At 44.6% G+C, this 14002-nt stretch overlaps 1 protein-coding gene across 1 annotated transcript; it reads right to left on the bottom strand.

Moving 5' to 3' along the window:
* Nucleotides 1–2110: 2110 nt before the first annotated feature.
* On the bottom strand, nt 2111–10311 carry LOC109901624 (odr-4 GPCR localization factor homolog). Its single transcript, XM_020497628.2, has 14 exons — nt 10079–10311; nt 9849–9971; nt 9637–9741; nt 9394–9489; nt 9150–9256; nt 8583–8619; nt 8085–8222; nt 7822–7920; nt 7679–7729; nt 7344–7478; nt 7157–7238; nt 6522–6731; nt 5602–5673; nt 2111–5505 (listed from the first exon to the last, which is right to left on the bottom strand). Exons 2-14 carry the CDS (start codon nt 9954–9956, stop codon nt 5438–5440), a joined length of 1308 nt encoding a protein of 435 aa, XP_020353217.1. The 5' UTR covers nt 9957–9971; nt 10079–10311; the 3' UTR covers nt 2111–5437.
* Between the last annotated feature and the right edge of the window lie 3691 nt (nt 10312–14002).

The following is a 14002-nucleotide window of genomic DNA, read 5'->3' as shown; positions in this document are numbered from 1 at the left end:
GCTGGTATAGAGAACATAAACGCTGGCTTGTCTTCAATAATGACTAAATAATAGTTCAAGCCATTGGTTGAGTTTTAAGTCCAATTGATTCTATGCCAGACATGCAGATTTTGCAGATCACAGCATAACATTTTATCAAGTATGTTCTAATGTGATATAACTCCAGTACTCCAGGCTCTTAATGCAGAGAAGAAGAATAATGAACCCAGAGAATCAGACAGACAGACAGACAGACAGATGAGGAGGCCTCCTCCCTCTCATTGAGTCTCTCTCTCGTCCTGGGTTTAGTTTGAGTGGCAGGCTCTCACACGTTGAACAACCTTGCCACATACATAACTACAGCATAGAAATGACTCTGCTGTGACCCCAGCACAGGTTGAAAAGTTCACTGCACAGAAATGACTCTGCTCTGACCCCAGCACAGGTTGAAAAGTTCACTGCACAGAAATGACTCTGCTCTGACCCCAGCACAGGTTGAAAAGTTCACTGCACAGAAATGACTCTGCTCTGACCCCAGCACAGGTTGAAAAGTTCACTGCACAGAAATGACTCTGCTCTGACCCCAGCACAGGTTGAAAAGTTCACTGCACAGAAATGACTCTGCTCTGACCCCAGCACAGGTTGAAAAGTTCACTGCACAGAAATGACTCTGCTCTGACCCAGCACAGGTTGAAAAGTTCACTGCACAGAAATGACTCTGCTCTGACCCCAGCACAGGTTGAAAAGTTCACTGCACAGAAATGACTCTGCTCTGACCCCAGCACAGGTTGAAAAGTTCACTGCACAGAAATGACTCTGCTCTGACCCCAGCACAGGTTGAAAAGTTCACTGCACAGAAATGACTCTGCTCTGACCCCAGCACAGGTTGAAAAGTTCACTGCACAGAAATGACTCTGCTCTGACCCCAGCACAGGTTGAAAAGTTCACGCATAGAAATGACTCTGCTCTGACCCCAGCACAGGTTGAAAAGTTCACGCATAGAAATGACTCTGCTCTGACCCCAGCACAGGTTGAAAAGTTCACTGCACAGAAATGACTCTGCTCTGACCCCAGCACAGGTTGAAAAGTTCACTGCACAGAAATGACTCTGCTCTGACCCCAGCACAGGTTGAAAAGTTCACTGCACAGAAATGACTCTGCTCTGACCCCAGCACAGGTTGAAAAGTTCACTGCACAGAAATGACTCTGCTCTGACCCCAGCACAGGTTGAAAAGTTCACTGCACAGAAATGACTCTGCTCTGACCCCAGCACAGGTTGAAAAGTTCACTGCACAGAAATGACTCTGCTCTGACCCCAGCACAGGTTGAAAAGTTCACTGCACAGAAATGACTCTGCTCTGACCCCAGCACAGGTTGAAAAGTTCACTGCACAGAAATGACTCTGCTCTGACCCCAGCACAGGTTGAAAAGTTCACGCATAGAAATGACTCTGCTCTGACCCCAGCACAGGTTGAAAAGTTCACGCATAGAAATGACTCTGCTCTGACCCCAGCACAGGTTGAAAAGTTCACTGCACAGAAATGACTCTGCTCTGACCCCAGCACAGGTTGAAAAGTTCACTGCACAGAAATGACTCTGCTCTGACCCCAGCACAGGTTGAAAAGTTCACTGCACAGAAATGACTCTGCTCTGACCCCAGCACAGGTTGAAAAGTTCACTGCACAGAAATGACTCTGCTCTGACCCCAGCACAGGTTGAAAAGTTCACTGCACAGAAATGACTCTGCTCTGACCCCAGCACAGGTTGAAAAGTTCACTGCACAGAAATGACTCTGCTCTGACCCCAGCACAGGTTGAAAAGTTCACTGCACAGAAATGAAAAAAAAAGAAAAACATGAAAGTTCTTCAAGCACCGACGTTCATTATTTACCCACAATTTGATATGTCATAAATTCAATTACGGTGCTTCCTACTCAGTGGAAACTGACAGAAGCACATGCGTGCACATGGAACTGCTGGAAGCGTGCTTCTGGTTGAACTGTGGTCTGAACTGTGGCTGAACCCAGAACTATGGGAACAAAAGAGGGGTTTACTATGATGAAGATAGAAGGTACTGGATTCTGGTGTGCTGTGAGTGTAGAACAAGTTCATAACTAAGAAAGAAAACAAAAGCTCATTGGCCCTTTATTTGAGGTTGGCAGCAGTCTCCACATTCCAACCAGGGACCCAGATGTTCAACAGGTTTGCATGGTGCACCCTTTTCTGTTGAGGAGCCAATACTGTAGCATTTATTCTTATTCATGTAGGCCTATCCTTAGTTTTAACAGTCTGAACCCACTGTGTTAGGAAAACATATCCCAAGAATGCAGAAAATCTGTCACATCTGTCATGTAAAATCAACAATCAAAAACCTGACCTTGATCTTTTGATGTAACTCACACGAGAACGGCTCATAATAATGGTATCAAACACCTGGAAACCATGGAAACCATGTGTTTGATGTATTTGATACCGTTCCACTGATACCGCTCAAGTCATTAGCACAAGCCTGTCCCCCCCAATTAAGGTGCCACCAGCCTCCTGTGTGTCACAGCATGGTGACGAAACATACAGTCAGAACAATGCCAGACATTCCACATTCCAGAATATAATCCACAATGTTATGTTATGATGAGAGGGTCCGTGTGATCACAGTGTTCTCTTCTAGCTGATCAGGCGTTCTAATCGTCTTATAGGATGAAGTCACAAGCCTCTGTGGCTGTTTGGCCTGGCTTCTCCTCTCTCTCTCTCTGGGCGCTGCTGCTAAAGGTGAGCTACAGGTACTGGAGACAATGATGATTGGACAATGATGATCCAATAAAAAAATACATTTAGAGAGACGGGTCCAAATCAAGAGTATTTCCTTACAAACATGAAATTGCAAATACACTGAACACAAATATAAACACAACATTTAAAATGTTGGTCCCATGTTTCATGAGCTGAAATAGTAGATCCCGGAAATGTTCCATATGTAACAAAAAGCTTATTTCTCTCATATTCTGTGAACAAATGTGTTTATATCCCTGTTAGTGAGCATTTGTCCTTTGCCAAGACAATCCATCCACCTGACAGGTGTGACATATCAAGAAGCTGATTAAATAGCATGATCATTACACAGGTGCACCTTGTGCTGGGAACAATAACTCTGAAACTCTGAAAATGGCACTGACAGAGATGGCCGCCTCGCTTCGCGTTCTTAGGAAACTATGCACTATTTTGTTTTTTCATGTATTATTTCTTACATTGTTACCCCAGGAAATCTTTAGTCTTATTACATACATCCCAGGCACCGGCCAGTGAGTGAGTGTTCGTCAGACACCGGCCAGTGAGTGAGTGTTCGTCAGGCACTGGCGAGCGTGTGAGTGTTCGTCGGGCACAGGCCAGTGAGTGAGTGTTCGTCAGGCACCCTCCAGTGAGTGAGCGTTCATCAGGCACCGGCCAGCGAGTGAGTGTTCGTCAGGCCAACAGCAGAATACTGTGAACTGTGACACACTGTCATATTTCCTCTTAGGTTTAAAATACAAGTGATCCTGTTACAGACTACACATGGCCCAGGGTAACCAGGGTAACCTTTAAGGGAGACTGTCTTTCACGTCTCCACAACCAGTGGTGTGTCTAACCCCTATCACGCCTCACTGAAACCTCCCCCTGGAGCTTTCCTTTCATGCAACCTGGTGCTTCTCCTGCCCGTGGTTCCTTAAGCATGTAACAACACAGTCCCACCAGACTGACAACATCTTCTGCTCACTGCGGCGACCGTTGCATCGCATGGGTGGCGGCTGGGACTAGTAGCAAAAATATCCTCTCTGTGTCTGTCTGGAGTCTGGACAGGCCTGTCACCACTTGCCCCATGCTCACAGTAACCACAGAGTTTCGGTATGTGATGTGGCCACAGACAGAATTTTACTGTAGCTGCAAGTCATATATACTGTATAATAGCCTACAGTAAGTGTTGTGTATCTGAGGTGGTTGTTGTTGATGTCAGGGTTCAGGAGTGCAGTGTAAGCCTGTGGCCTGTAGCAGTGTTGAGAGAAAACATCAAGTGCCTCAAGGAAGGGCTAAGACAGATATTAGCCACAAACAAAATAAGATCTATAACGTCCATAAAGTCAACACAGTAGCGCTATACCAATTGCTACATTTTTGTTTAGACAGTGGGCAATGCATGAATTCCCATTATAGATCAAATCAAATGTATTGGTCACATACACATGGTTAGCAGATGTTATTGTGAGTATAATGAAATGCTTGTGCTTCTAGTTCTGACAGTGCAGCAATATCTAACAAGTAATATCTAACCATTCCACAGCATATACCTAATACACGCAAATCTAAGTAAATGAATGGAATAAGAATATATAAATATATGGATGAGTAACGTCAGAGCGCATAGGCTATACAGTATATACATAGGAGATGAGTAATGCAAGATATGTAAACATTATTAAAGTGACTAGTGTTCCATTTACGAAAGTGACCAATGATTTCAAGTCTGTATGTACTGTAGGCAGCAGCCTGTCTGTGATGGTGATGGCTGTTTAACAGTCTGATGGCCTTGAGATAGAAGCTGTTTTTCAGTCTCTCGGTCCCAGCTTTGACGTACCTGTACAGACCTCGCCTTCTGGATGATAGCGTGGTTGTTCTCCTTGATGATCTTTTTGGCCTTCCTGTGACATTGGGTGCTGCAGGTGTCCTGGAGGGCAGGTAGTTTGCCCCCGGTGATGCGTTGTGCAAACCGCACCACCCTCAGAAGAGCCCTGCGTTTGTGGGCGGTGCAATTGTCGTACCAGGCAGTGATATAGCCCAACAGGATGCTCTCAATTGTGCATCTGTAAAGGTTTGTGAGAGTTTTAGTTAACAAGCCAAATTTCTTCAGCCTCCTGAGTTTGAAGAGGCACTGTTGATTACCCGAGACTTCCGAGAATGAGATTAGTTAGCACAAATATTTACCTACAGTAGTTATAATAAGCGCCCCCATCCCTCTCTTTCTGTTTATTGGGTAGGTTGTTTCTCAGTTGGCGCTGTGAGCTTTGATTCATGGCACCAGCTGCAACACTCTAGTTGACCCACACAAAACCCCACTAAGATGACGTCACATCATGAGGCATGACACAGGGCTGAGGACCCGGTCTGGGGCATGACGCTCCCGTTAGAGTGTAAAACTATAGCAGCTGGTGGCTCTGATCTCACGTGAAAATAAATTGCTCCTTCCACGTGACTTTGCTGTCTCACGCCGCAAATATGAATGGGCCCCTCTAACAATAAACCCAGGAAGTGTATTCCTAGACACACTGTCATCTGTTACTGGAATGTGTTAATAGAAATGGAAAAAAACACATCTTAACTTCCATGTCATTGCACAGGCCCCTTTAATTAATGGGAATCCCAGGGATGTTCTGATGCCCTTTGCATGCCAGATCCTGGGATTGAACCGCTTGACTCCGTGGGACACATCGTCACTCTTCTAGGAAGAGACTATAGATGAGACAGGCCACCAGGGAGACTCCTGAAGCCACTGCCACACCTACAAAACAGAGGAGAGGAGTACTGACTAATATGGAGGAGAGGGGAAAAGTAAACGGAAGGCGAGAGAGAGAGGGTATGCTGCATCACAACGTACCCATGGTGATTTTGCGCCTCTGCTGGATCTTGTACACCGGGACCCAGGTGCTGTCCATGCCTTCCTCTGAATCTCCAACCAGAATAAAAAGCCGTTAGACACCCAACTTACTCTGCTTCCTAACTTCTTCCTATCGGCTTCCTACCAGCTTCTTACTGGCTTCCTAACTGCTTCCTACCTGTGCCCTACCTGCAGCCTACCTGCTTCCTACCTGTGCCCTACCTGCTTCCTAAATGTGTCCTAAACTACAGGCAGAAAGGCTGCGAGGAACCACCTTCTCTATTGTAACACATTTCTGATGCCTGGGGGAGATCAATGACTTCAGCTATTTGCCTTTTATATATATAGAAAAAGAAAGGAAATCCATACTGATGCTCAATCATCTGTAAAGCACACAGATGAGACAGGTCACAACCAGATCTGAACACACACTGTAACCGTGTCACAAAGGGCACAGGTATCTTATTGAGAAGTAATGCTATGGGTGGGACAGAAACTGAAACTCGGGAGGAACCTGACAACAGCAGGTAGACACGGGTAGTGGCAAAAGTAAAAAGAATAGAATAGAACAAGAATATAACTATTATCTATGAATATGACGATTTGTTGATAGCCTGCCCTACGTGCATTTTAAAACATGACATGAAGAGGAATAAAGTTGATGACAGATCGACAGGCATGTACGAGGAGGTAACAACATTTACTGCTGTGACATTATCCGACCTGTCTGTAGGCCTACTTAGAATAGTGATCAAGTCACATTTGACACTCACTTTCCAAAATGCAGCCAAGTATATCTTATCGCCCTCAAGGAACATCAAGACATCTATCTGACCAGCAGATTATCTTTTGGCAACTTTATGAGAATTTGGGTTCTATTTCAGACAGCACAGACGGAGCTGAACCAGTACCTAGCCTACCTTGGTGCCACTCCAACCTGCCCTGTACCAACTGCTGGGTGATATGGAGCTGCCCATCAGGGATGGTGAAGCCTGCCCACTCCCTTATCCTCTCCTGGACAGCTGCCTCTGTCTCAGAGGAGAGTATGTAGTCACACAGAGAGATGCCAGTGTCGGGAACCAGGAAGAACACCCGCTTAGCCAAGGGCTGGGAGACCATGAATGCCTTCGCTATAGAGACACACACACATAGACACATGCAAACACACACACACACACACACACACACACACACACACACACACACACACACACACACACACACACACACACACACACACACACACACACACATGCAACCATGCAAACAGACACACACACAGAGACATATACATGGATATCTGCAGGGTCACACATGCACACAGATATATGCATACCTGTTTTATATACGAAGGTCAAAGATTGTTTTTACATATTTTACAATTACTCAAGAGCCTCTGTCATATCGTCATGAATGATGCTGGTTGAGTGTACAGTACAAGAAAAACTACAGTGCCTAACCATCGCCATCTAGTGGCATAGCTGCGGACTAATTATTGAATTTCAAGGCCATTTAAGACCTACTGCACTGGTAACTAACTATTCATGTATCCTACCTGAGTTTTCATCATTTATCAGATGTTCAAAGAAGTTTTTGGCACTGTTGTAGACACTCCTGATGATGTCCCTCTTGATGTACTGTGAGTGACATGGACTCAAGGTCATCAAAAAGTCATCACAGAGATGCAGCTCAAGTGTTTGAAATACTGGTTGCCGGACTTATTGGTGCCCACAGTTGCCTACCATGGTGGTGGTCTTGGCAGTGGTCCTTGCAGGGTTCATGTACGCTCTGCACCCCAGACTCCCCTTCAGTCTCAGGATACAGCTGCATACCTGCACTGATGCAGTGGACGGCCTCTCCCCCAGCTTGCCCCCTGCCTACAAGATAACCCAGAGAGAGAGAGAGAGAGAGAGAGAGAGAGAGAGAGAGAGAGAGAGAGAGAGAGGAGATTGCAACGTGGGTTCACCTGAACCTCTATATGGAGCAGATTTGAGCTCCATTACAATGTAAGAAAAGTACAACAATCCGATTTTTGCAGTATTTTTTTTTTCTTCTCAATATTCATATTCCCACTTACCGTTGGGATGAAGATCTGACCTTGAATCTTTATCCTTTGTGAATTGTTCCTCTAAAGAACATACAGGACATAAACAGTTGTCATTCACAAGGATCGTCAGCAACGACATTGCAATATTCAGTTGCACACCACACCAAACTTGCCTTAGTTGGGGGGTTCAAATCTGTCTTAGCTGGTAGATGTTTGTTGTTGAGGAGACAAACACTGGCCTCAGTCTTCTTTGCCCACCTCATCATCCCATCCTAACACGGATAAGATGTATTGTTACTTTGTCAGTAGAAGTAGTGGTGGAAGACTGAATGTGTAATAAACATATAACAATAATAATGATTAAACTAGGTCTCTGTCCAAAATGGCACCACATTCCCTATATAGTGCACTACTTTTGACTGGGGCCCTAGGTTACCTTCATGGCCTGCATCAGACCGTGGCGGGTCTTGTCCTTGATAGGGAACATCAGGTCGATGTCCATGGGGCAGACTGCAACAGGCCAGAACGCTGTCATCCACTGCAGGTAACTCCATGTCGCAGATTTAGAAGATTTCTGGGAGACAGCACGCAGTAAGTTAACATTTATCAACACTAACCAGGAACGAGAGTTCAGCCTTTTCTCTCCTTCTCTCCCGGTACCCCCTCCCCCCATATAGCCTCGTTATTGTTATGTCATCTTATTGTGATACTGTTTATTTTATTTTTTTACTTTAGTTAATTAAGTAAATCTTTTCTTGAACTGCATTGTTGGTTAAGGGCTTGGAAGTGAGGATTTCCCTGTAATACCTGTTGTATTCGGCACATGTGACAAATACAATTTGATTTGATTTGCAGTGAATTGCGATGTTAGAAGATAATACACAGGCAAATGAATGAATGAGTAAAATGTTGAAAATATCAACTCTGTACTCACACTAGGTTCTTTAATGTTCATAATCCAGCAAGTCACTCTGTGATGAAATTGCTAAGAAAGAGTGTGTTCTCTTTAGTCTTTGTGTTATGTACATGTGTGTCAGTGTGTGTGTGTCTGCGTGTGTGTGTCTGCATATGTGGATGTGTGTGTGTGTCTGTGCGTGTCTGTCTGTGGATGTGTGTCTGCACGTGTGTCTGCGTGTGTGTGTCTGCGTGTGTGTCTGTGGATATGTGTGTGTGTCTCTGTGTGTGTCTGCGTGTGTGGATGTGTGTCTGCGTGTGTCTGCGTGTGTGTCTGCATGTGTGTGAGAGTGTGTGTGTCTGCATGTGTCTGCGTGTGTGTGTGTGTGTGTGTGTGTCTGCATGTGTGGATGTGTGTGTGTGTCTGCGTGTGTGTCTGCATGTGTGTGTGTGTCTGTGTGTGTGAATGTGTGTGTGTGTGTGTGTGTCTGCGTGTGTGTCTGCTTGTGTGTCTGTGTGTGTGGATGAGTGTGTGTGTCTGCGTGTGTGGATGAGTGTGTGGATGAGTGTGTGTGTCATCAGCAGTGGAGACTGAGTAAGAGGATACTTGTTGGTGTTGGAGCAGATATGAAGCATCACTCTGTCATTGGTGTCCTCCTCTGAGAAACCCCAAAGCCTGTCCTCGGATACACGACTCTCCACAGCAGCCATAGTCTAACAGAGAAAATGCAGACAGAATACAGACAAATGGATAAATCATCAGATGGACAATCAAACCAAAAACATCTAAAGAAAGAAAATTAAGAAAAACAAAAGCTTGAAATTTGACAAAGAAGAAATTCCTGCCTCACCCGCCTCATTTTCATATGGCTCTCTTTGGTCTGGTGGGACGGGGAGACCACAAACATGCCCATCACAGACAGTCCTCCAGGCACCATGCGGTTCAGCTTTAACAAAAGGAAAAATGCAGGAGTCATTAACCAAACCATAGACACTTGAATATCATAACACTATAACACCACAGTACAACAGAAGATCATTTCAGAAAAAACAATCCTCCATATTTCTCAGGCATGTTCTCCAATAAATCTCACATGTTCTGCGTGATCTAGGATGTAGTCTTTGTCATCCTCATTCATCAGGCCATCAGGATTGTCCTCCTTTAGTGGGGTCATCGCTGCATGCACCACAAACTCCCCCTGTAGCAAAACAAATGTTGATGAAATAAAATGATATTGCATTGGATAGCCTAACATTAGAAAGACGGACCACATCCCCTTACACACAGTAGGCCTAAATGTCTCACCTGTCCAACTAAAAGTCCAAGGATGTAAGATGTGCTTGCTTTCAGGGCAGCAAAGTATTTCTCCACTGCAGCATCAGCAATGATGCCTTTTAGAATTCCTTTCCCCATTTACACCAAGTTAATCTGCAATTACAAAATGAAGATCAATGAGAACTTTACAGTATAGGACTATAGGTAGACATTGTCAGTGTAATAGAAGAATGCAAGATTATATCATCAAAGAAACCTACGGGGATTTTGTTTCAATTTCAGACGTTTGGGATTCTGTTATCGTCCAGTAAACACCACACTTCGCTGAGTTTCCACCACCTCATCTCCTGAACGGGTGATTCGAGAACATGTATGACGTCATAATGCAGCAATGCATTGTGACAGAAGGAAGTTCAAGCATGTCCTTTTTTTTAGAACGTTATTCATCGTAATTTATCAAAGCACAGTAGTCTGTCTATGTAGTGCATTTATAAACGCCTATTTACCATGTTCAATCAGACAAAACATGACCTTCATACAAAAAAAATCCCCACGTCTGTTTCTCGTTGTATTTTTCTCGCTGACAGATTTAGGGGCGGAGTCATGCCTCTCGCTTCGTCTCTTCCTCGCTCAGGGCGCGGTTTCCCAAAAGCATTTTAGGCAAAATTCATCGTCGTTTAATTACATCTCCGAGCTGTTTCCCAAAACCATCGTTATTAACGTTGCATTTGAAAACGCTCGTAGTCTAATGCTTGCCTCAGACCACTCGTAGAATAAATAATTGCGTCGTTAAATGCTATTTTGACCATCCGCTTCACTTTATATACAGGTTTCAGCTAAACATAGAATCAAATTGTTTATCCGTCTCTCTTTGGCCGCCGATAATTTCAGAACAAAGTTGTCTCCAAATAGCCTACAAAGTTGCCAATGTCTTTGCAGTTTATACAAACAAGTGATGTATAAAACTCTGCTTTAAATTAAAACCTAGTTGACTGCATTAAAATATAAACAGTAGGCTATAGGCCTAATTCAATCATATTGAAATACATTTCATGTTAATCAATTGAGTTCTATTTTGCTACTTGTAGGCTACTGTCTGTAATTTGTCTCAATATATTTCATGATGTGTAGACTAACATATGCACAATGATATGCCAAATCGGTGATTTAGTGCATTTGGGGGGGGTAAGCATTAGACTAAGATTGGTCAATATTTGCAGCCCTATGTGGTAATAGGAGTTGATAAATCGTCAGTAGGCAATTGTGAAATAATTCTAATGATTTTAATGGAGAAAGCTGATCCGAGAGCAGCACTCCCTTGCTTTCCAGCATATTAGTATTGACACATGCTCTGATGACCATTAATATCTGACTGGTGTTTTGGACACTGGAGAGTGGGGTAAGTTGAGCCAATTTTTATATTTTACATTCACTCCTTCAAGAGAAATATAGCATTCTTCCTAACAAAGATATCTAGATATATTTCAGGATGATGTGTATCCCTGGAATTAATCCAAATTCATGTAAACACAACAGTTTTGAAAACATGTGGTCTCTTGAAAACAGGACAGGGTAAGTTGAGTCGCAGGACAGGGTAAGTTGTGTCGCAGGACAGGGTAAGTTGTGTCGCAGGACAGGGTAAGTTGTGTCGCAGGACAGGGTAAGTTGAGTCGCAGGTCAGGGTAAGTTGAGTCGCAGGACAGGGTAGGTTGAGTCGCAGGGTAAGTTGAGTCGCAGGGTAGGTTGTGTCGCAGGACAGGGTAAGGTTGAGTCGCAGGGTAAGTTGAGTCGCAGGGCAGGGTAAGTTGAGTCGCAGGAAGTTGAGGCGCAGGACAGGGTAAGTTGAGTCGCAGGAAGTTGAGGCACAGGACAGGGTAAGTTGTGTCGCAGGACAGGGTAAGTTGTGTCGCAGGACAGGGTAAGTTGTGTCGCAGGACAGGGTAAGTTGTGTCGCAGGACAGGGTAAGTTGTGTCGCAGGACAGGGTAAGTTGAGTCGCAGGGCAGGGTAAGTTGAGTCGCAGGGTAAGTTGAGGACCAGGAAGTTGAGGTGCAGGACAGGGTAGGTTGAGTCGCAGGACAGGGTAAGTTGAGTCGCAGGACATGGTAGGTTGTGTCGCAGGACAGGGTAAGTTGTGTCGCAGGACAGGGTAAGTTGAGTCGCAGGTCAGGGTAAGTTGAGTCGCAGGACAGGGTAGGTTGAGTCGCAGGGTAAGTTGAGTCGCAGGGCAGGGTAGGTTGTGTCACAGGACAGGGTAGGTTGTGTCGCAGGACAGGGTAAGTTGAGTCGCAGGGCAGGGTAAGTTGTGCCGCAGGACAGTTAAGTTGAGGCGCAGGAAGTTGAGGCGCAGGACATGGTAAGTTGAGCTAAATCAAATTTAATGGTCACATACACATGTTGAGTAGATGTTAGCTAAATGCATGTTTTTCTAGCTACAGCAGTGCAGTAATATCTAAAAATTTCACAACAATACACACAAATCCAAAGTAAAGGAATGGAATTAGGAATATTTACACTACCGTTCAAAATTTTGGGGTCACTTAGGAATACAGTGGAGACATTGTTAATGTTGTAAATGACTTGTAGCTGGAAACAGCTGTTTTTTTTATGGAATATCTACATAGGCGTACAGAGGCCCATTATCAGTAACCATCACTCCTGTGTTAGAATGGCACGTTGTGTTAGCAAATCCAAGTTTATAATTTTAAAAGGCTAAATGATCATTAGAAAACCCTTTTGCAATTATGTTAGCACAGCTGAAAACTGTGGTGCTGATTTAAGAAGCAATAAAACTGGCCTTTTTAGACTAGTTGAGTACCTGGAGTATCAGCATTTGTGGGTTTGATTACAGGCTCATAATGGCCAGAAACAACACTGTGTACTCCTCCCTTCACAGAACAGCGCAAATTGGCTCTAACCAGAATAGAAAGAGGAGTGGGAGGCTCCGGTGCACAACTGAGCAAGAGGACAAGTACATTAGTGTGTCTAGTTTGAGAAACAGACGCCTCACATGTCTTCAACTGGCAGCTTCATTAGATAGTACCCACAAAACACCAGACTCAACATCAACAGTCAAGAGGCAACTCCAGGATGCTGTCCTTCTAGGTAGAGTTGCAAAGAAAAAGCCATATCTCAGACTGGCCAATAAAAAGAAAAGATTAAGATGGGCAAAAGAACACAGACACTGGACAGAGGAACTCTGCCTAGACGGCCAGCATCCCAGAGTCACCTCTTGACTGTTGACGTTGAGACTGGACAGAGGAACTCTGCCTAGAAGGCCAGCACCCCGGAGTCGCCTCTTGACTGTTGACGTTGAGACTGGACAGAGGAAGTCTGCCTAGAAGGCCGGCACCCCGGAGTCACCTCTTGACTGTTGACGTTGAGACTGGACAGAGGAACTCTGCCTAGAAGGCCAGCACCCCGGAGTCGCCTCTTGACTGTTGACGTTGAGACTGGACAGAGGAACTCTGCCTAGAAGGCCAGCACCCCGGAGTCGCCTCTTGACTGTTGACGTTGAGACTGGACAGAGGAACTCTGCCTAGAAGGCCAGCACCCCGGAGTCGCCTCTTGACTGTTGACGTTGAGACTGGACAGAGGAACTCTGCCTAGAAGGCCAGCACCCCGGAGTCGCCTCTTGACTGTTGACGTTGAGACTGGACAGAGGAACTCTGCCTAGAAGGCCAGCACCCCGGAGTCGCCTCTTGATTGTTGACGTTGAGACTGGTGTTTTTAGCAAAAAAAGATTGCCAAAAAATCTCTGGTGCCTTTTCGAGAGCTTGGGACCCTAAGGTTCTATTTGCAAAAAGTGGATTCTGAGATAATTGGCATTTAAAGTTTCTGAACCATCATTGGTTTGAATGGTGTTAGTAATTTTTTGTTGTCTTGTATTCTTTTGAACTTAATAACATAAATGAGGGTATTTAGAGTACTATTTAGGTAGAGAACATTGAACAGATCAAGGTTATGTCAATAACTCAATAAATCCTAAATGCAGATAGAACGTTATAGCCCCAAGCTCTCCATTTGCTTGTTTCTTGAGATGTATGGTAGTGTGTGCATTTTTAATAGTCTCTTGTCAAATAGCAATTTTTCGAGGTCCCTCTTTGTGGCACCTGACCACACGACTGAACAGGTGCGACAAAACCAGGGCCTGTAGGACCTACCTTGTTTATAGTGCTGTTAAGA

The sequence above is a fragment of the Oncorhynchus kisutch genome, linkage group LG13 (genome assembly GCF_002021735.2).
Source record: "Oncorhynchus kisutch isolate 150728-3 linkage group LG13, Okis_V2, whole genome shotgun sequence".
Lineage (NCBI taxonomy): Eukaryota > Metazoa > Chordata > Actinopteri > Salmoniformes > Salmonidae > Oncorhynchus > Oncorhynchus kisutch.
The sequence above is the reverse complement of the archived record's forward strand: the minus strand, read 5'-3'. Positions and strand labels throughout refer to the sequence as shown.